This window comes from Lissotriton helveticus, chromosome 2_1 (assembly GCF_964261635.1).
Source record: "Lissotriton helveticus chromosome 2_1, aLisHel1.1, whole genome shotgun sequence".
Classification (NCBI taxonomy): Eukaryota; Metazoa; Chordata; class Amphibia; order Caudata; family Salamandridae; genus Lissotriton; species Lissotriton helveticus.
Genome location: NC_136059.1, coordinates 1,382,690,027 through 1,382,713,790, shown reverse-complemented (window position 1 = coordinate 1,382,713,790; position 23,764 = coordinate 1,382,690,027). Strand labels below are relative to the sequence as shown.

Here is a 23,764-nt window from a genome sequence, read left to right as displayed (position 1 = left end):
CCTTTCTCCCTCTATCCCATAATTTCTCCCTTTCACATTATTTTCTTATTTCCTCCTTTTTTCATAAATTACTCAATTTCCTCACTCCAGTACTCCCCTTCCTGCCTGCATTTGTTGCTGACTGCTTTAATGTATTTCTTCCTTAATTCCTTCCTTTCTTTTAAACAGCACAATACAAACACATTTTCTGTAGTTTGCAAAGCTGCCTCAAGTCCTCAATTGACCTTTCCAAAAGTTGCATATTGAGATGTACACACAATCTCTAATTTGAGTTAACTTTTGAGTTGTTGTCATAGGCTTTTCATATGTTATATTATGAAATGTTATATCGATTTGTATAGTGCACTTATCACCCGAGAGGGTATCCAGGTGCTTGGATAGGTGTGTAAGTGGGAGGTCCTGAGGTACTTATATGAAGAGCCATGTCTTCAGCTTCTTGCAGAACTCAAGAAGTGAGGAGGTGGCTCTGAGGTTTTTGGATGTGCGTGGAGCCATTAAAGGGGATGGGTGGACCCTGGGAAGTGGGTGTGGCCTCCTAAAAAATTTGAGCACCTGCACTTAATATTTTACAAATTAAGCACTGATCCTCACCCTCCCCAGACAGACACACATCACCCCTCACCTCAGGAGACTCCATTGGCTACCAGTCACAAAGAGATGCCGTACAAAGCACTACACAATGAAGGACCGTCATAGCTCAACAAACGAGTGAACTTTTACAAACCCATCAGTGAACCTTGTTCTGGATCTCTCTCCCTAGAAGCCCCTACCAGCACTCTGGCCCCTACTATCGGCCCAGCACTCTCAATCACAGTGAATGGGTGAGAGCAAGGCAAGCAAGCCCAGCAGTGCTTTTAAAAACATTGAACAAAATATCCCCAACAACAATCATGGCCTGGCAGTGTGCCAGTGGTTACAGGTACCGAAAGTGTAAGGGTGGACCTGGGCTGAAAAGGAAACCAGGGGTGACACCCATCCCCTTTGCCCCTCCAATGGCTCTGTGTCTCTCTGAACCCAGAGATGGCAATATAAGACCATGTTGTGAGAAGTTGGCCTGGCATATGCTGTCCACTATTCTAGCGGGCACCTTGCACCAGTCCAAACGACCCTTATTGATGGTAGGTTTAAGACTACCTTTATAGAAAGCTATCCTAGTGGTAGTTGTGGAGAGCAGTCTACAGGCTAAGTCTTGAAGGAATGTAAAGCAGCTTGTTTTACCAGTCTATAATCTTGTGAATGACCAAATGAAAGGAGAACCACACCAGGTATATATATAAAATATATGTATTGATTCTAAACACACCCCTCTAGTCTCTTTATGAGGCTAGAGGCAAAAGTACTTACAGGAAACTTAATTGGCACACAGTAAATTTGCACAGTATATGTCTTGCTCTAGGCTCCTATCAAACCATATACTAAGAAAGTGATATAAGTACCACTACAGTCATAGAGACAAGGCCTAGAGCCTGTAGAACCGCTGGAGCAACCAGGAACCACCCATGGTAGGGACACTGGAGACCCACGGGGGACGCGTGCAGTGTCTAAACACAGCCGCGAATCACCATTGACTTCTACGGAGAAAGTTGGGATTAGATTTACGGCGAGGTTATAATGCACTTAAGAGTATATGGTATGGCTGTATCACAGAACAGCCATAAGGAAGTGATTCCAAAAGCTGTAGAAGGGCTCAGCTCATGCTTGGGCACCCTCTCACACAGAACCAAGCACTCTGCCTTCAGGATTGTCAAGGCCTGCCATAGGAGTAACTTATAAGTTTATATGTGTCTTTATATATAGGTAGATATAGGTAGACTATATCTTAGTAAGGGGTACAAGTACCACCTTACCCAGGCTGCAGTAGCAGACCTGTGGTGCCATTTTGGAAGGCTTGACAGGGGTGGCATAATACATGCTTTAGCCCCTGGTAGGCCTCTGGGGTACCTATGCCCTTGGTACCTAAGGTACCATATACTAGGAACTCGCAATGGTAACCCAGTAACCAATCTGGAGTGTACCTAATGTACATGCAATCGATTTAGAGAGGAAGCAGCTAGGCTGGGGTCCTAGTTAGCAGGGCCCCAGCCAGACTAAAGTCAATAAATCAGTGAAACACAGCAAAAAGTGGGGGTAACCATAGTAAGCATATCCTACTCTCCTACACATATTACACATTAATTGGTATGAATTGCTTTCCATTAGTATTTATTTTGGGGCAGTTTGATTGAAAAAGGCATTTTTACAAAACAATTGTTTTAAATGGAAAACAGAAAGTGGAAAATAGGCTATGGCTGTCTGCAGAAAAAAGAGGAATTGTAATTATGTAGTTACAAATGTACAATTTTGGTTAAACACACCCTTGCTCTGTGTCACGAAGACATGGTCCCTGTCATGGACGGACGGGGTGTGCCTACTAACAGTTGTCCATTTCCGCCCCGTCCGCAGGAACCCTTGGACATGTCCTGGAGTTTCTCTACGCTGCCTTCGTTGACGCCGCCTCTGGCCCTGCCTTCCGTGACGTCAGGGAGGAGTTCCCTGGCGTTCCCTGCATTCGACCAATCAGAACGAAAGACGTCATTGGACCCGAGCCAATTGCTGGAACTTGGGGCGTTTAAGGAAACTCCGTGTATGTCTGCGAGCGCGGAACCTCCAGGAGAGCAGCTGACCCGAGAGGAACACGCCAACACCGAAGAAGACGGAAGCACCGAAGAGCCTCGTCCCAGGTTGCCGGAGCCGAGACTCGACAAGCCAGGAGGCCAGCAGAACCACGAGCCACCCTGCCACACTTCCAGGGGAGAAGTGTGGCTCCACAAGGTACGAGGGCGTTTACAAGGGTTGTTTGGTACACGGGGCGGGACGGGTTAGCGTGAGGGTGGACACAGGTTGTATCACGTTCTCGGCATCACTTTGTAGGATAGACACTACTGCACGAAGGTGACGGAACCCTGGTGAACCCTCACTCCCCTGCCCCCTCCCATTCCTTGTCCTCGTATCAGCCAGTAACGCGGCTGTTTGTTTTCCTTTCTTTCCGAGCAAAACCCGGACCAGAGAAGAGCGAGAGGGAGAGCCCATACGAAAACCCAAGAGAAGGAAGCTCCACTCCGGAAAGCCTACTTACAGGACTCATTGCCGATCATACGCTTCTCTGCTTTCTTGACCTTTACGAACAAACTGTCAATAAACAGGTTATACGAGACCCTCAGTCCTTAGCGTCCATCCTTCCACGGACTAACCGTCACACTCTGTTAAAAAACACAATCTATAGAATGAAGAGATTATTAAAGTTGTTTTCTGCAAGTAGCAATAAACGATCAGTTTGTAAACACATAATGCTGTTCAGATACATCATGCAAGGTCAGATTGTTGTTGACAGATCTCTATGGTTGTTTACTCCATGTAACGCATTCACTCTCCGAGCTTCTTTAAGGCTTTGCAACAGCTGGATTCACAGATCAGGTTACCGCCCTTCTGGATTTTTGAATTAGAATTTGAAAACTGATTTACAGAATTCAATGTATGCTCAGACAGTGCTGAAAGGCGCTAAAATCCCACAATGCTAGTGCAGGAGAGAACGGTGATCCATCTGGGTGGAAGCAGAAAACAGAAGAGTTGATTATTAGAATAAAGCCAAGTTTTCAGATTCCTTACAAATCTCACTCGATCGGTTTGAGAACAGAGTTAAGGGAAGCTAGATCCATAGTCTGGCTCCAGCAACTGCTGCTGAGTATCTTCCTGATGGAACGGAATTTGGAAGGAGGGGGGGAGGGGGGCAGAACCCGAAGAGGTTTAGAGGATCTGAGTAATTTTACAGGAGAATGGAATCTAAACAGTTTTTGAAGGCTGCACTATGTGTATGTATAAGAGACAAAATCTTGAAATGAACCCTCATTTCTACGGGTAGCCTGTGAAGATTCTCTTATTTGGATGGCATCGAGCAGTGTCTGGGAAGGTGAAACAGCAGTATGGCTGCCGAATTCTGTACCTGCTGGAGTTTATTGGTGAGTTTGTTTGGGAGGGCAGGGCATAAGGTAGTGCAGCTGGGACTCTATTAAAGAATGGATCACCTTCTTTCTGACCTTAAGAGGAAGAAAGTCTATAGCCTTGTGAGGAATTTTAAGTAGCTTAAAGCAGGTGGGTGTGACTGTTCAAGTCTGCAGCAGTGTCTCTTTATTAAGGGAATGTTTAAGATGCTCCAACAATGTAAGAAGGATAGACTCTGTGCTACGAGAGGCATGGAAACCAAATTATAATGAGTCTAAAAGAATATTAGTTTAAAGTTATACTGAAATCTGACAGTTAAAGTGCATTTCAAGCATCTATATGGGTGCTGGGAGAAATGGGCCTATAGTTTGTTGGTACATTAGGGTCAGCATTATTCTTCTTTAGAATCCGGGTGACATACGCCGATTTTCAATTGTCTGGAATACAGGCTGACTGAATGGAAGAGTTCAAAATAGTACAACGCACTGGGTTGATTGTGTCCAATCCTAGTTTTACGATTGAAGGGGAGCAAGGGTCAGCAGGTGCGATGGATTTGCATTTAAACATAAGATTCTGCATTTCTGAAGGTGAGATTGCTTACAATTCTTTGAGCCCCTGTGAATTTTTTGGTTGCTGTTGGGTGGGATGGCCAACTTTCGGGAGTCCTGAAAGAGTTCTGGATGTCCTGAGTCTTATTTTTAAAGTATCCAGCTATTGAGTCACAAGCCATCTGAGAGTGTGGTGTCTCCTGGTTCAAGGGACCAGGGTGAGGTATAGATTTCACTATAGAGAATAATTCCTTTGAGGAATGTTTAGCAGTGTCTATCTTGCTGGTATAAAAAGTGGATTTTGCTAATCTAATCTCTTTATGATAGGTTTTAATAGCTATACGATGCAGATATTTATCTGACTCCTAAGAGGTGTTATGCCATTTCGTTCCTAATTGGTGGCACTTTTTTTTGAGGAACAGGAGTTTCTGGTTGATCCAAGGGGCTATCTTGTTCTTTATGTGTGCCTTTTGTTTGCCTTAAGGGGGCTATAGTATTCTGAGTGGAATGCTAACCAAACCTGATATGGTTTAAAGTCTACCTCAATGTCCCCAGTCAAACACCTAAAAAGGTCATGGGAGGAATGATTGCAATTTGTCTAACCACTGACAATCGCTCTGGGTAGTGTTCCAATCCATCATTATTTTACCCACCATATCACCTCAGTTTGGACCCAGCCTTGACCAATAGGAGCAGTCCAGCCCAAACTGCAAGACAAACTCTGGTTTCGCCATGGCCAGGACTGATTTGCGTATGCATATGACTGTCTCCAAACTGAGTTGGCATGGTGTCCAAAATAATAATGGACTCGGATGTGGCTCCAAGTAATTACCAATGGCTGAGATTAATTCAAGCATTCCAACCATCACTTTTATGTATACTTCAGTGTGAGGTCCTAAGTGGGGTGGGTATGACCAGACATGAGTCCCATGCACACTGCCACTGAAACCAAGCTATACTCATCTGGTGATCTCTAATATGGGTGAATCAGACCCTTGGTTGCTTGTGTTCCATTTCAGGAAAATCCTGGCATAGCATCCAAATGTGATAGTTCCCATTGGAGCAGAGTCTAGACTGTGTTGGGATCGAAATTTGATAACACGCATTATTGGCCTAATATATTCAATATAACCTCGTAATTATATAATCGTATAGTCAGAATGTACTGTGATCGCCTATTAGCCGATGATTCACTTTTGTCTTGTTCGCTCCTATTGGTATAGCCGTAGCCATTTTGTTTAATTTCTTTGTGTGCACGTACTGTTTCCCTGAAATCACGTGATTACGCTTTCTGTTCGAAAACCACGACGGCAGCCAAGCTGCCTACTGTAGTTGTATCTGGTAGCTCAAGGAAACCCAAGGTCACATCTGTCCTTCTTGTGGGATGCGCACATTCTAGCAGGGCCCGTTCCTGTACTCCCTGGGCCACGGATAGACAGAGAGGCACCTTACTGACCTGCCCCCGGAATAGCTTAAGCCTAGGCTACTAGCAATCAATTGTGCCTTATATGGGTATTCCTTTTGGCTTACTGACAAGTTGTATCTTTCCTTGTAGGGTGACATCTTGAACGCATGAAACGTATATATGCTTTGTATTTTGAACCTGTAGTCAGTCTCCTCTGCGCACCTCCGAGGGTCGTGTAGACTCAGGCTCCCCTGCCAGGGCTTGTATTTTGATGAATAAACGATTGAACTTTCTCCATTGCCGACTGACTTATTATTATAGAGTAAACGCATATGGGCTATTGGTAAGTATAGCCCGCTAGAATAATTTTGAATCCTTCTGTTGGCGACTCCGCCGGGACTCCGCGATAGGGTCATCCCCTCCTGTAAACAGGGGTGACGGGGACAAGGAGGAGTTCTGGCCGAGTGGGTGGACAGAAAGAGGATGATTCAAGACACCCGTTGGTGGTATGAAAGTAAGCCGTTCCACTCTCGAGCCCAGTATCCCTCCCAGCTACTGAATACCCTACGCCGGAGTCCTACGGGCTTAACCCGAGAGAAGAACAGACTGAGTCGGTCTGTCTAGGTGTCGGCAGTGGAGAATTCGCAATCGACCTGAGTGCACCAGGTGAGTGATATTTGTGATTGGATGAGGATCACTCAGAGGGAGTGTTTCTTTTTGCATAACGGTTAACTGTTTTTGTTTGAAGGTGGCCAGGGAAGCCGGACCACGAGGGAATCTGGGAATCTACCATTGCGGCGAAGGGGCTGCGTGGGTAGAGACCCCACGGACTTGTTTGGTGAATAATTGAGATTACATCTGATGCCTTAGCAGAGTACGGCATTGCTCGCTTGGCCGAATTCTCTCCGGGAAAGCCCTGGGAGCAACTGGTTAAGCTAGGGTTCTAGAGACGTGTCTAGATGCCCGGCCCAACCAGAACAGGACCATGGGATGGCCTGTGAGAGAGTTCGTGGTTCGCCTATCAGATGCTCTCAGGGCGGTCTGATGACTGTTCCGTTTGGTGAGATTTTTGTTGGTCTGGAATTCTTTTGAATCGATTCCCCGAACAGGAGTCGACGGGCTCTGTTTGTTTTTGAAGACGTCATATGCATAGAATGAGTTCTGAGAGGTGTTGGCCTTGCACTATTTTACAGCACTTTATTGTAACCATTGAATGACGAGGTGTATGAGTGAATGATGCAAAGGACGCTTCCAAGTATGTGTGTGTTTTGAGATTTTGTGACTAAACAACGTGTAGGAATTATCATAATGTCTTCTTTTAGCAAAATGTGTTTTGGGTGCTGTCGTCGGTAGGGTACACGGCTTGAAGAAAGACAGCCTGCCCCTCCCGAGGGCAGCCCTGGTTTTGATATGTACACCAAACATGGTTTACAGCCGATTTTATTCAATACTCTTTGGAACAAATATACAAAAGATAATTCGGATTTACAACGGCCTCTTACGGGGTCTTTTGATGAGAAAAAGATCAATTATATACAGAATAAATTGTTTATGAAGAAAAGTCGTCAGTCAATGTTTGATTCCTTGAACTTATGGTTGAAGGAAGCAAAAAGACGACGAATTCGAGAAGAGAAGCTGGGGAAGATGAAAGCAGGTCAGACAGTCACTCAAAAAGCAATAGTGTATGATAAAGACAAGGTTGAAAAGAATATTGAACGGATGGATAGGCAGTTTCGGTTGGAGACCGATAAAAGCTATGTGGCTAGACCAGAGACAGGAGATGAACTAGAAGAATTGCTGGAAGCTCGACCACCTCCTCCTTATGCCCCGCAGCGCTTGTATCCAGCCGTGCCTATGGTGCGAGTTGACCAGACGGGAGCCGTTTCGGCCGCCAAACCACAGACGGGGGTGGTCGCCACGCCCCCGTTGGTAGATCGGGACCTGATGTTCCGGTTTCCCCTCCTTCTCTTCGACCAACTACCTCACCCTTAATATCCCTTCAGCCGGATGCGGCTGTCCCTTCTCCTTTGCACCCTGTGTTTCTCTCCCCTCCGACTCAGACTACTTTAGATCTCCGAAATGCACTTAGTCCGGGTGCCACGCCCAAACGACCGTTGTCTGACTTGAGTGATCAGCGAGCTTTCACTCGGTCGTTGTTGGGACAGGAGGAAAGGAGAGCTATTATAATTCAGGCATCCCAGTGGATGCGGAACCCTATTTATACTTTAGATGATATTTGGAGTACTATGAAGGATTTTGAACCCGTTGCACAGTAGATGGCTCTAGAGACCATGGCAATCTGATTGATTTCACTATGGGAACAGTGTTTTGAGGACGGATTGCCTCCTCAAATACTGCGTAACATCAGGGATCATGCTCATAAATTCCATCTTCAAATTGAAGAAGTGTATCAGAATGTGACGACGCTTTTGCATTATCGGGAACGGATGCACCGAAAGAGTGCCGAATGGGGAGCGCAGCACCCCATGAGAGAGGTGCATCCTCTTTTCTTCCCGGAACTACCTGAAATAAAGGATAATGGGGGCAATGTCACCAGAGCACGAGTGGACGCTAGACTTCAGGAACAATGGGTTTACACCCCTTGGAAACGAAGTGAGGTCCTTACGTTAAAAGCCCAGCTCCCTGACCCCCGTAAAAACCCTACCGCTTATTATAAAGAATTGGCCGAAGCCGCCAACTCCGCCATGATGACCATAGCTGATATCGAGCTGTTCTTTGGTCTCCTGATTCCAGTGGATATCTGGAGACAAATACATGATACGGACCATGTCCCCGAATTAGGAGGTACATGGGATCAATTAAAATTGGGATAAGGAACGAAAGCCAGGTGCAAAACCCCGAGATTAAATATTAGCAGTACCAGATAAATTTGTTACATACATGAAGACTCTTCTCCCTCCTAGAAAAGTAGACTGGGATAAATTGACAGCGTGTAAACAGAAAAAGGATGAAAGCGTGTCTGATTTCTTTACTAGGTTTGAAAAAGTTTTCATAGATTTTAGTGGTCAGGACCTCTCTACAGAGGGAGGAATTCGATTGTTTGTAAATAGATTTGTTACAAATTTGCTCCCGGAGGTTATGACCCGCCTCCAATCAGCTGAAAGTACATGGACTACGGCTGCACCATCCGTTATTCTTAGTATGGCTCAATATTACGAGCATCGAGAAAATGAGAGTAAGGAAAAATCAGAGAAAAAGACTAAAGATCTAAAAACAAGAGTACTAATGCAGCAAGTCAGTAGAGGGCAAAATTCAGGACGAGGGGTGCGAGGCTCATTTCAAAGAGGCCAGATGGCAGGAAGAGATGGAGGAGGCCCTCCAAATATTGGGATAAACCAATGTTCTTATTGTAAAGAGGAAGGACATTGGAGGGCGGATTGCCCCCTGTTGTTGGTAAGAAACGGACCTAGTAGAGGGCGAGGTAGAGGTCGAGGGAACATAGATCGCAATAGCATGAGAAGGGAGGAGTCACGACATGAAGGTTCTCATAAGAATTATTTCGATGACCCTCAGAACAGACAATACTACAATGAGACTTATCAGGATGACAGGTATGAGGAGCGGGAATATGCATGAGATAGCCATGGACAGAGCGGGGGCCATATTACAGTACCAGTTGACCAAGAGGGACCTTATGTAAAAGGAGAACTGTTGGGTACATCAGGGAAGTTTTTAGTGGATACTGGGGTGATGAGTAGTTCAGTCGCCCATACACTGGTCCCAGGGGCAGCTCTGTCTGGCCAAAATAATGTATCAGTAGGATTCTCTGGAATACCGGTAGTGAGCCCCGTTTCAAAACCTCTGCCTTTTACGATAGGTCCCATCTCCATGCACACACCATTTCTCCTAACTTCTAATTGTGGTGAAAACCTATTAGGGTTAGACATTTTGAAGAAATTACATGCACGTATTTATTGTTCCCCTGGTGGTGTTTTCTTGACAATGCAGAAACAACCTGTGAAAGAGACTCAATACTTTGCTAAAAATGAGACCTTGCCCCCAGAATTGTCTACCATCCCTCGGGCACTGTGGGCGACAGGGGACACCGATGTTGGTCTGTTAAGAATAGCTCCTGTGTCAATAACATTGAAACCAAATGCACAGATGCCACGCATTTCCCAGTATAAGATTTCACCAGAAGGTGAACAGGCCTTGTTGCATATCATTCGTGACCTCATTGATAGGGGGGTGGTGGAAGAAACAGCTGCTAACGTTTGTAATAGTCCGATTTTACCGATTTTGAAAAAGACACCAATTGATGGTACCCCTGATTATAAGACTGCCTATCGTTTTGTGATCGACCTTCGGGCGGTCAATAAGATAGTAGTCCCTCAATACCCTGTAGTGCCGGATATTACAACGATTCTTACAATAATTCCCCCTACGGCCCAATATTTTTCTGTAATAGATTTAAAGAACGCTTTCTTTAGTATTTCAATTCACCCTGATAGCAGACATATCTTCGGATTCTCATTAGGAGGCCGAAGCTTTAGATTTAGGCGTGCACCCCAAGGCTATACAGAAAGTCCCAGCATATATAGCTAAGCTCTGAAGGCAGTCCTGGATGAATTAATATTGCCTGAGGGTAATGCAATTATCCAGTATGTGGACGATATTTTGCTGGCCTCCGATACAGAGGAAGGCTGCAAAGAAGCAACTGTGAAATTGTTACATCATTTGGCTGATAAAGGAAATAAAGTCTCCCTCTCTAAATTTCAATATTGTCAACAGGAAGTGACCTAACTTGGCCACTTACTGTCGAAAGCGGGGAGAAGTCTAACACCAGAACGAATATCTGTAATTACTAATATGTCTGTACCCCGTACTCAACGTGATGTCCGTGCTTTACTTGGCATAACCTCTTACTGTCGCCAATGGATTCCTAACTATTCACTTCTCTCTAAACTCTTGTTGTATTTGACTACCAAAGATGTGCATGAACCCCTACCCTGGACGGATGAATGTCAAGAAGCCTTTGACTCTTTGAAATCTGCTTTGTGTTCCGCACCTGTTTTGGGTACCCCGGATTACCGGAAGCCTTTTTCACTCTATGTGCATGAGGTGGACGGTTGTTCCCTTTCAGTATTGACACAGGATTTTGGTGGGAAACAGAGACCCTGTGCTTTCTTTTCATCAGTACTAGACATGGTCGCACAAGCCCTTCCCAGTTGCCTGAGGGCTACTGCAGCGGTAGCAGTGGCCATCCGGCAATCAGAAGGTATAGTTTTGAATACAGAACTCACAGTCTTGGTACCGCATGCTGTGGATATTCTGTTAAATAGAACTAAAACCCAGCACCTTACAAGTGCTCGTTTAACAGGATACGAACTAACATTGTTTGCACCCCACATTACAATTAAAAGATGCGCTACATTGAATCCAGCAACATTATTGCCTCTCCCTTCCAATGATAAAAAGGATGATATCCATGATTGTATATTTAGAAACGAAGAGGAAACAAAAGGGCGTGTAGATCTAACCGACACCCCTTTACCAGACCCCCAAGGAGAGCTGTATGTTGATGGTTCTTGTTTTAAATTACCAGATGGTACTGCCACAGCTGCGTATGCCATTACGACCCTAAAAACGGTGGTGGAAACTGCTAGGATTTCACATCACTCAGCTCAGGCAGCTGAACTAATAGCTTTGTTACGAGCCTGTGAGATCAGTAAAGGCTTGAGAGTAAATATTTACACAGACAGCCAGTACGCCTTCGGCGTTGCCCATAGTTTTGGGAGGCTGTGGAGGGAAAGGGGTTTCTTTACCATGCATGGCCAGAAAATTCAACACGGTCCTTTAATTGATCGTTTGTTATTTGCCTTAACGCTACCAGAAAAAGTTGCCATCATTAAATGCAGTGCTCATCAGAAAATCATGGATCCTCCGGGAAAGGGAAATGCTTATGCTGACTCAGTAGCTAGGGAAACAGCGCAAACCAGGATGACTCCCATGTTCCCCAGTGCTTCAGCCCGGTGGGTGGCGGAAACATCTGTGTTTGACAATACCATTGAAAGCGTGAAAGAGTTGCAGAAAGAAGCTACCCCAGATGAGGCACAGAGATGGGAACGGGAAGTGGGTCAACTGGATAAGAATGAATGTTGGATAGATCGAACTGAGAAACAGGGTTGGTTACTTCCTACTGCATTGGTATATGCTGTAGTGACCATGGCTCATGGTCCAGCACACATAGGAGCGAAAGGTATTTGTGCAGTATTGGACCCAGTCTGGAATAATCCAAATATTCCTAAAACTGCAGTACATGTGGTTAAGTATTGCCCTGTGTGTTTGCGTTACAACTCAGGAGGTAGAGAATCTGTCCTGAGTGGAAATTTAGCACCACCATGTCTGCCATTTGAAGTTTTACAAATTGATTATATACAGATGGAGAGAGTGAATAATTTGAAATATGTACTGGTGGTGGTTTGTGCTTTCAGTAAATGGGTTGAAGCCTACCCCACTAAAGAGGCCACCGCAGTTGCCACTGCTAAAGCTTTGATTAAAGAATATTTCCCCCGATACTGTTTGCCCCGGATTATCTGGTCTAATAACGGGACACATTTCAGTTCCTTGTTGGTACAGAGTGTTTGTGAAGGTTTACAAATTAGGCAAAAACTTCATGCAGCCAGGCATCCCCAGTCAGCTGGTCTAGTCGAAAAATATAATGGTATATTGAAACTGAAGATGGCCAAAATTTGTGCTAGTACCGGATTGAGATGGCCTGATGCCCTCCCTTTAGCATTATTGTCCCTAAGAATAACACCACACACCAGAACGGGGTTTCACCCTACGAGGTAATCTTTGGCTATCCTGCCAATGTGTGGGGAGTCCCCAGGCCCAGATCCTTTAGAGATATCGATTATCCTTTGATGACAGATTACTTGTATGCCTTGACTAAAGATCTGCGTTCTATTCATCAACAGGTATCCGAGACATTGCGGCCGCTACCAGAGGGTCCAGGACATCGGTTGGAACCAGGCCAGTGGGTTCTGGTGAGGAACTATCAACGGAAGTCAAGTTTGGAACCGAAGTGGTCTGACCCCTACCAGATCATACTCGCTACGAGGTCGGCTGTGAAGGTGCATGGACGCAAACACTGGATCCATGCCAGCCACTTGAAGCGCCTCCCGCTCCCTTTGCCCTTTGATTTGCAAAACCGCGAAGGAATTCCAAGCCAAGAAGGAGAGTCGCTTCAGAGCCTTGTACCTTTTTCAGAAGCCCGAGAAGAGGGATAGCCAAGTGAAGCGTTACCCTCAGGTGACAGGGCGGTGGCTCAATCAGCGGAGACCATTGTTTCTGGTGCATCTTTGAGTTCGAATGTATCAGATTTTCTTGCAACCGAGTTGTTTTCTGACCAGGAGCAGCCTGGTCGCTGTAACTACGACATGCGGCCCCGAAAACAGCACAGTACCCCAGTCTCTCGTAGAAAAAATTAGGGAAAGACTTCATTTGAGAAACATCGGATAGATATACTGGGGTATTGAGCGAGACACTGGACTGAACCCGTTGGGAGCTTGGAACACTGTATTAAGTAGCTCCGTTCAGAAAGAAAGACTGAGTTGAGGGCTGCGGTTGTTCTACAGGATAAAGAAAGTTGTTTGCTGTCTTTTCCTTTTGATGGATGATGAGAGTCTGCCTGTGAGGCTCTAAACGGACACAGGAAAGAAGAACCCCTCTGGTGGCGTGCGTGCTTTGTGGATAAAAAGATAGTTTTGGACTTATAGAGAGGGACCGAGTTAGATCTGGACTTATAGAGAGCATGTTTCCTTTTGCTCGATTCGCAATGGAGGATGAAAGGCCACTAGCCCCTCGGCGATATGTGGATAATATGCATTTGTTTTCCAGATGGTCCACCAGAGTGAAGGTGCCATTCGTTGCTTTTATCATTATTATTACAGTAATTATGATGTGTGTGTTTGTATATTTAGAGTTTCAGCATCCTGTACAGAAGCTGTTAGGAACTACTGTTGCCCCGGAGGAGCATCTCTTCTATTCTTTGCCCCCTCACAAGGCTAGACACAGAGAAACGTATATGAAAAATGCCTTCATTGAAATGTTGCACCAGACTCACAGCACCACAAACAAAACAAATTGTTGGGTATGTGGGTTACTTCCGTCAGTGATGCACCAGCACAAACTTTTCATCTCCTTACCAATGTCTTATTTAGCTAGCTGTGAAGCTTGGTTTCAACTATTGTCTTTGATGTATTCGCATTATGTAGCCGAACCAAAAATATATACTGAGAAAGATTATGAAGCCATTCTGAAGTACATAGAACAACATCAGGGATTTGATGCAGCAGGAAACGGGGTAGAGGGCTCTTTGGACCCCAATGCTTGCATGAATGTATATACAGATTATAAGAATGTTACATGGTTAATGGAGGAAATGCAGGATTTTGAACTTTTTAATGACACTATGTACTTCCAGCATTTTAAAGAAAGAAATGTTACGAATGACAAAGCCTTGCCGATCCCCATCATTAATACTACCTCTCCCTTCTGCATACAGGGAAGAGGTCATGTTAAGGTAGGAAAGAGCAGATATAATTACACCTATACTTTACAGGTATATAGTACCCCACCTATGATTACTCCACCAGATGTCTATTTCGTCTGTGGTGAAAATGCATACACATGGCTCCCACAGGGATGGGCAGGAAGTTGCTATCTCTCGTTCCTCTACCCTCCTGTGTATATTGCTCCGACCGACTATCATAGAACTCATCAGTTAGTTCAGAAAGGGGTAGTGGTTAGCCGAAATATTAGGAGCAATGACACCGACAGTACTGATCAAACAGATACCTCCCTGCAGCAATTCAAAGATTTTGCGAAGGGTCTTACCCCCTTTTGGGGACCTATATTCAATAGTCGCAGTATTAGACGCTAGTCCCGAATAGTTGAGAACGTGGTCCAGACTACTACTGGGATCTTAACTAATATTACTGTGGAGCTTGCAGCGACGAGGCTTGTTTCACTCCAGAACCGGATGGTTCTTGACGTCATCCTCGCAGATAGGGGAGGAGCCTGTCGTGTGATTGGCAGCTCTTGTTGTGTGTTTATTCCTGATTCAGCCCCTACCATACATCTTGCTATACAGAAACTACATCGATTAGCCAGTGAAGCACATGTGGATAACGCACCTGGTCCCTTGGCAGTTGGTTCTGGGGCCTTTTAGCTACCTGGGGTTGGAAGATATTCATGGTGCTAGCTGGAGCTTTTGGAGTAATATTTACGTGTTGCCTGTGTCTCCAATGTGGCCCGGCCTGCTGCTCATTTTGTGCAAGCAGGATAACATCTGCTTTGAATTTTTCTCGTCAAGTCAAGAATGAAAAGCAGATGATCCAAAAGGAGGTGTCAGACCTCATGCAGATAGATAAAGGGGTTTTCGTAGAATAAATCTGGGTATATTGGCTATAGTAGGCCAAAAGGGCCGTCTGTTGGGATCGAAATTTGATAACACGCATTATTGCCCTAATATATTCAATATAACCTCGTAATTATATAATCGTATAGTCAGAATGTACTGTGATCGCCTATTAGCCGATGATTCACTTTTGTCTTGTTCGCTCCTATTGGTATAGCCGGAGCCATTTTGTTTCGTTTCTTTGTGTGCACGTACTGTTTCCCTGAAATCACGTGATTTCGCTTTCTGTTCGAAAACCACGACGGCAGCCAAGCTGCCTACTGTAGTTGTATCTGGTAGCTCAAGGAAACCCAAGGTCACATCTGCCCTTCTTGTGGGATGCGCACATTCTAGCAGGGCCCGTTCCTGTACTCCCTGGGCCACGGATAGACAGAGAGGCACCTTACTGACCTGCCCCCGGAATAGCTTAGGCCTAGGCTACTAGCAATCAATTGTGCCTTATATGGGTATTCCTCTTGGCTTACTGACAAGTTGTATCTTTCCTTGTAGGGTGACATCTTGAACGCATGAAACGTATATATGCTTTGTATTTTGAACCTGTAGTCAGTCTCCTCTGCGCACCTCCGAGAGTCGTGTAGACTGAGGCTCCCCTGCCACGGCTTGTATTTTGATGAATAAACGATTGAACTTTCTCCATTGCCGACTGACTTATTATTACAGAGTAAACGCATATGGGCTATTGGTAAGTATAGCCCGCTAGAATAATTTTGAATCCTTCAACTGATTTGCATATGGCTAGGTCCCAACAGAAGTGGTCTAGTGTTCAAAATAACAATCGATTGGGGTGCGGCCTCGAGTAATGACCAAAGGCTGATATTAATTCAAGCATTCCATCCATCACTTTTAATGTTAGTCAGTGTTCCCAGTCAGCACTGCCTAATTAGCAGTTAAAGCCATGTTGAATCCCGATTCAGTTACCTGCTGCCAGGTGCACATGTTTGTTTTTACTCAGAATTTAGAGGGAGAAGGGAATTGCTTCATGATCGCTCCAGATCAGTGGTATCGGGTTTGCGCAATCAATATTATCAGCGCTAGGAAAAATAAGGTCAAGAAAGGGTCCTGCAGTGTGAGTGGCTGTTAGAAATGTGCCTTTTCTGTAAGGCCACCCCAGATGTTTGCCTTTGTTCTGGTGAACCTTTCTTTGTTTGCCTTAGAACTTTGTGCAATTTACCCAACTAACCTGTGGTAAATTGATTGTCCTCTCCCTTTTAAACATTGTAAAACTGGCATGCACCTAATTGTTACATTCAATTTGGTTATAAGTCCCTAGTTAATGTTTCTAAATGTACCCCGGACCTGTAAATTAAATGCTACAAGCGGGCTGCTACAGTCCTCGTGCCACCCACTAAGGAAGCTCTAAAAAACATGTATCAGGCCTGCTGCTGGAGCCTGCAGTGCAGTGTTAAACTGCTATTTTGTCTTGGCAAAATAAACCTTTTGCCAGGTCTAAACTTTCCGTTTCATTACTGATATGCCACCCCTAAGGTAGTCCCTAAAAGCTCCTGGGACAGGGTGCATGTATTTATAAAATGGTTTATGCTGCTTCAAGTTCTACATGTCTTGGCAGTGAAAAACATTTAAAGGTGTTTTTCACAGTTGTAAGGCCAACCTATCCCATAGACCAATACTGGGTTGCCTTGCAACATTTCATAAGTGCTAACTTCAGATTGTGAGCAGGTAGAACAATACGTCTTGGTCTCTTTTGAATTGTAATTTAAAATTCTCTTTAATAATAAAGTCTGATTTTAACTTACAATTATAAAAATGTAACTTTTAGAAAATTGGTATTTTTGTGCCCCAATGAGCTGTGCCTTTCTGCTAGTGGCCTGGCACACATGGCTCCACTGTTGTGGGTTGAGTATTGCTGCCAGACAGTGAGCCAATGGAAACATATGTGTGAACAGGATGGGCCAGGATGGCTGGGGAGGGGCTGTACCCAGCCCCACTTGCACCTCAAAGGTCTTTGCCTCCAGCACACACACAAAGGAACCCAACAGCAGACCTGCCCTTACTTTTATCACCCTAGACAGTTTCGAGCCAAGATCAGGTAAGGAAGACAAAAGGGGGAACCCAGGAGAACCAAAGTGACTCCAAGAGCTAACTGGCTACGCTCCAGTATGAGGTACAGGGACACGACAAGCTTCTCGAAACCTCCTGCAACTGCCCAGCTAGTCTTCACCAATGGGGCCTGCCTGGTCCTGCTGCTATCCTCTGCCTTGAGTGAGTCCTGATCTACAAGAGATGCCCCTCAGGTCCTGGACCATTGATTGGTATCAGAGTGCACTCCTCCAGAAGAAAAAATTAAAATCCTCAAGTTTGGTCTCTTCAAGACCATGAACAGGCCTGTTTGTGCCAATGTTCTGCTGCTTGTGATGATCACCAACACGAAGATCCAACGAGACCTGCTCTTTGCGCCGACAGTGACCGCCCACAGTGAACAGCAACAAACTGAATTGAATAGAATATTGTACTTGTAGATCGTCCTGCCACTCACAAAGGGGCACCCTGGTGCTGAGCGGTAACGAATATGCCTTATAAGCTTAGTCAATCTTGGGGTAGAAGGCATCAGAGAATGAGTGAATAGCACAAAGCATCGGAGATGCCAAAAAGATGCCAAAAAGCCATGCCTTGAGCTGCTGTTTGAAGATCCTTTCTGATTCAATGAGTCGGCTTCTGGATGCTATTTTTACTGAAAACGTTTAAAATACACATCTCCGGTTCTACTCATTGGGTTCCTTTTGGTGTAAGTTTATATTTATTAAAATATACTATATCTGTCTTAGTTGGTTTGGGACTTTTCTGGCGTTTTGTTTTCACTTTATTACTGTTTCAGTGGTGCATAAACACTTTACACATTGCCACAGGCTAAGTTAGTGACGTACACCCTGCTGAGGAATTTGTTTATTATTTGAGTGTATCTTGCACCCCTCTAAACAAATAACTCAGCTTCTCCCAATTATCATGCAATGTTAAGACCACATGAGGACTATTTTAGGTCAAAGGAAGAAAGGGCTTTGAATAAAATTGGAAATGTTTTTGTTTCAAGAAGGCATACCATTATATTACCTTAATATGCACATGCATTTCCAGCACAGCATATGGTTGCACAACATTCATGTGCGCATGGATACTTCAATGTGTATTGTTTGTCCAAGCCTGACTTAGAATCCAAGCTATTGATATATTAATGCTGTGTGTATCATTATAAATGTTTCCATAGAATTGAAAGGATTGACGATACACTTACTCAGTATGTTTTCTCATTAGCCTTTTGACGTAATCAGCCTGATGACGCAGCAGTACCGAAGCTTCTTCCTGTAAAACATAAAGTAGGTTTGTTACTCTGTTGATTTTCACACTTTAATGTTAAAAACCAACAGTAACACCTCATTGATTTAATTTCACAATATCCTAGCACACATAATCCAATTTCAAAATGCTTATCACAAGATATATTACAGTGACAGTTTATCTTCTTGTTATAGTTTCAGTCTTTATTCCAGTTGATCCCGCCGACACGTGTTTCGTCAAGCAGGCAGTGTACCCTTGACTCTTCAGGGCTGGGGATAAACAAATAGCATAGTACAATACAGGATCAATTTTCCAAAAGAAATTCAAAACATAGGGAGGTGAATCGGCGCAGAAAACACCTCATGTGAGTGGAAGCCTTATAGAGAAGTGGAAAGAGCATGAGAACAATAACACAAGTGACTTTACGCAGTTAAAAGATCAAAAACCAAGGTGTAGTCTGTGTATTGGACTCGAAAATCAAAACATTGTGCTGCGAAAAAACTAAAAGGCGGACAAACCTCAGATCAAGGTATAATGATATCTTGAATGTTGTAAACACATTACGAAAATCTAGAGGGTGCAGAAGTGGTAGGGTGGCGAGTAAGTGTGTGGAACATAACAGACAAAATAGGTGAATATGTTATTTAATTACAAATTATAACCAGTTTCAGAGACTAATGTAAAAAAAATCAAGGTTGATAGCCACCGGAGGAGCCTAGCACATTGAGGATTAAAAGGTAAAAACGAACAAAAACAAGACGTACTCGATATGTTCAAACAACCACAAGATATTCAGGGTGGAAAATTCAGGTCTAGTCCAAACAATATTAATATTACACATATGAGGAGAACAACTTTGGTGATGCAGCCTGTCATCACTCGGTAATCAATTTCACAGTATCCTAGCACACATAATCCAATTTCAAAATGCTTATCACAAAATATAATACAGTGACAGTTTATCTTCTTGTTATAGTTTCAGGCTTTATTCCAGTTGATCCCGCCAACACGTGTTTCGTCGCTTACAGGGCAAGTCACCCGTGACTTAATCAGGGCTGGAAATACATATGTACATGGTGATGTGACAACATCACATGGTTGTGAGCTGCATTTGTAATATGTTCATTTGTGCGGAGAGGCTGATAAAGGGGGTAATATTGTAATTATGAATACCTCAGACTATAACAATGAGATTATCTCACAAGTAGGAGACTCTACTTACTATGAAAGACTCAGGGATAATCCCATTCCACACTTGACCCAACTGATAAACGCACATCTTAGGGAATGGCTGAATAAAGGTCTCATAGACCAAGATGAATTTTTCTTCTCAAAGTGGAGAACCCAAGATACCCATGCCTATACACACTGCCCAAAGTGCATAAACAAAAGAAATTTCCACCTGGTCGACCCATTATATCCAGTCTTTGTGGACCAACGGAGAAACTCTCCCAATTTGTAGAAATATTTTTGCAACCAATAGTGAAGAACCTACAATCCTATATAAGAGACACAAAACATATTCTTAGAACCCTGACAGACGTAACCTGGGAGGAGGGCATGATCTTAGCGACATTAGATGTTACTGGATTGTACACAAATATTAGAACTGATTTAGGTATTCAGGCAACTAGGAGATTTATCAACAGAAAGCCAGCTAGTCAATGGCAACATGTTGAGAAGATCATGTCTATGATTGAAATAATTTTGATGAATAATGTGTTTCTCTTTGATAATCGATGGTACAGACAGGTACAAGGTGTTTATAACGGAGCTTCAAGTACTCCGAGCTGCTGCAAAACTCCTACATAAGTGAGTTAGGCGCTAATAGAGCTACATAAGTCTCTATATCAGAATGTGTGCCAGGACCAAAAATGGGGTGGTATGTCTCTTGATCAATGAGACCCATCCAGTCGACCGAGCTGATGTCTATTTATAAAGATCCATCAAAGTGGTCTCTGATAATGATCCCCAAATGAACCCACAGAAAGGTAGCCAATGGTGGGAAGGGGGGAGGAGGAAGAGGGGGGCTGAATCATCCGCCCCTCACTTCAAAAACTGAAGTGGTAGAGGGCTGTCAAAACAGTACAATATCGTGCTGTGCCTGCCATATCAGAATAATGATGTTGCTTGTTATTTCAAACTCACATATAGGCAAACAGTGTGCCAAGGGTACATCTGTAGAGAGCCCTAAAGGACCAAAGTGAAGGTGGGTGACCCTTTTACCCCTTGTTTTTAACTCACACATCTTTTGATTTTTGCACTGCACTCGATCCCATCTTTATCATTTGTTCATGGGTACCTTAGCGATTGATGGTGCGACCCAATTGAGTAAGGGCGATGGATGGGTCTCATTGATCAAGAGACATACCACCCCATTTTTGGATGACCAAATGAGAACACTTGATCTACATACCTATTTGATGGGAATCCAACACATCTCTGTACGGGTCTTACCAACAATCTCAGTAGGTCCTTCGACAGGTTTGTCCTGGCACACATTCTGATATAGAGACTTATGTAGCTCTATTAGCGCCTAACTCACTTATGTAGGAGTTTTGCAGCAGCTCGGAGTACTTGAAGCTCCGTTATAGACCCCCGGTTCTTTTGTTGTTAGGATTACAGTTAGGGGGATACGAACTGGGCAGGTCTTTAAATTTCCCTCAGACCCTTCTTCAATTGTTTGTGTTTTACTGTTTAGAGCAGCTGCCAGCTGCGGGTCTTTCTCTTAGACTACACTTTATGGAGGTAGTTCTTTCGCTAGGGACACTGTGTGCTCTAGTCTGCACCACTGAATCTTCTGGGGAGGTATTAGGTTCAGTTTCCTCTGAGTCTAGGGTCACCCACCTTCACTTTGGTCCTTTAGGGCTCTCTACAGATGTATCCTTGGCACACTGTTTGCCTATATGTGAGTTTGAAATAACAAGCAACATCATTATTCTGATATGGCAGGCACAGCACGATATTGTACTGTTTTGACAGCCCTCTACCACTTCAGTTTTTGAAGTGAGGGGCGGATGATTCAGCCCCCCTCTTCCTCCTCCCCCCTTCCCACCATTGGCTACCTTTCTTTGGGTTCATTTGGGGATCATTATCAGAGACCACTTTGATGGATCTTTATAAATAGACATCAGCTCGGTCGACTATTTCGCGCTTGCAAACACTTGCGCTATGGTTAAATAAAGCACCTTTATTTTTGAACTAGTTCAAACTACAAAGATGGCCGTAATGATGTCATCTTGTAGTTCTTGGGTGAACTACAACACAGTGGATTGTGACATCACTCTGTAGTTCAATCGAATCCCGCGAGAGTACGTGATACTCCGCCCCCTATCTCCTTTATAAGCTTCCTGTGGGCAGCCATTTTTTGACTTTCACCAAGCTCGGGTCCTGCGATGAGACAACGCCGGACAGGTTAGTGGCTCATTAGGATTTATTCTTGGCCTTTTTTCTTTTGGGGTGGCATAGACTGGTTCACCTATGTTTCTGGGATATGAGACCAGGCTTGGTCTGTCAAACTTTTGCTAGCCTAGATCTAAACCTGCTACAGTTTAGCTCCATCCTATTTAGGACACTCATATTTAGAGGAAAGCTTTTTACATTAAGTGATGGATTTTGGGAACCTGGGACTTGTATGGGCTCTGTGACTTATTCCACCCTTAGGATTTTTTGTGGCTCTGTGAAGCTTGACTGTTATAGGGGCTATATTATGTATTGGAGGGAGAGATAGAGTAGTACTGTCCACCCTTCCGTTCATTACCCCTTCCTTGCCTTTACAGAGCGGGGCCTCCTTTTTCCTGAGCTGGGTTCCAGGAGAGGTGAGGTACACTCCCTGTACTATTCAGGTGAGTAACATTAGTAAAATAAATTGGCTTAATTAGTAGAAGCCAGTGCCAGGTCTTTCCTGTTTTGATAGGACTTACTACAATTTATTTCTTGTTTCTTGTTAACAGATGTAAGAGACACCGTTTGGTACAGAGGAACACGAATTTGGACTATTTATGTATATCCTTTACAGATTGTCGTTACGTTCACTTTATGTATGCAGTAGCTAATGCTTAGAACTCTGGCCCTGAAGAAAGCCATGGGATCTTGTCCCTACCGGCTGAAACATGTTGGCCTTGTAAATGCAGTTATATGTTTAGACTGCTTCCTCTGCATTGTTCTTGTTTGTTTGAGGGAAAGGACAAATTACATTAGAGTTTTTCGCCTATTGATCCTTTTACCCCTTGTTTTTAACTCACACATCTTTTGATTTTTGCACTGCACTCGATCCCATCTTTATCATTTGTTCATGGGTACCTTAGCGATTGATGGTGCGACGTAATTGAGTAAGGGCGATGGATGGGTCTCATTGATCAAGAGACATACCACCCCATTTTTGGATGACCAAATGAGAACACTTGATCTACATACCTATTTGATGGGAATCCAACACATCTCTGTACGGGTCTTACCAACAATCTCAGTAGGTCCTTCGACAGGTTTGTCCTGGCACACATTCTGATATAGAGACTTATGTAGCTCTATTAGCGCCTAACTCACTTATGTAGGAGTTTTGCAGCAGCTCGGAGTACTTGAAGCTCCGTTATAGACCCCCGGTTCTTTTGTTGTTAGGATTACAGTTAGGGGGATACGAACTGGGCAGGTCTTTAAATTTCCCTCAGACCCTTCTTCAATTGTTTGTGTTTTACTGTTTAGAGCAGCTGCCAGCTGCGGGTCTTTCTCTTAGACTACACTTTATGGAGGTAGTTCTTTCGCTAGGGACACTGTGTGCTCTAGTCTGCACCACTGAATCTTCTGGGGAGGTATTAGGTTCAGTTTCCTCTGAGTCTAGGGTCACCCACCTTCACTTTGGTCCTTTAGGGCTCTCTACAGATGTATCCTTGGCACACTGTTTGCCTATATGTGAGTTTGAAATAACAAGCAACATCATTATTCTGATATGGCAGGCACAGCACGATATTGTCCTGTTTTGACAGCCCTCTACCACTTCAGTTTTTGAAGTGAGGGGCGGATGATTCAGCCCCCCTCTTCCTCCTCCCCCCTTCCCACCATTGGCTACCTTTCTTTGGGTTCATTTGGGGATCATTATCA

General features: G+C 44.1%; 1 protein-coding gene across 1 annotated transcript in view; it reads right to left on the bottom strand.

The window, feature by feature from the left end:
• The window catches only part of LOC144818669 (stimulated by retinoic acid gene 6 protein-like), a 651,836-nt gene that overhangs the window by 341,970 nt on the left and 286,102 nt on the right, over window positions 1-23,764 (bottom strand). Inside the window, exon 8 of the mRNA XM_078676317.1 lies at window positions 18,624-18,691. Coding sequence (XP_078532443.1) covers window positions 18,624-18,691 — 68 coding nt within the window. The remainder of the gene's footprint in view (window positions 1-18,623; window positions 18,692-23,764) is intronic.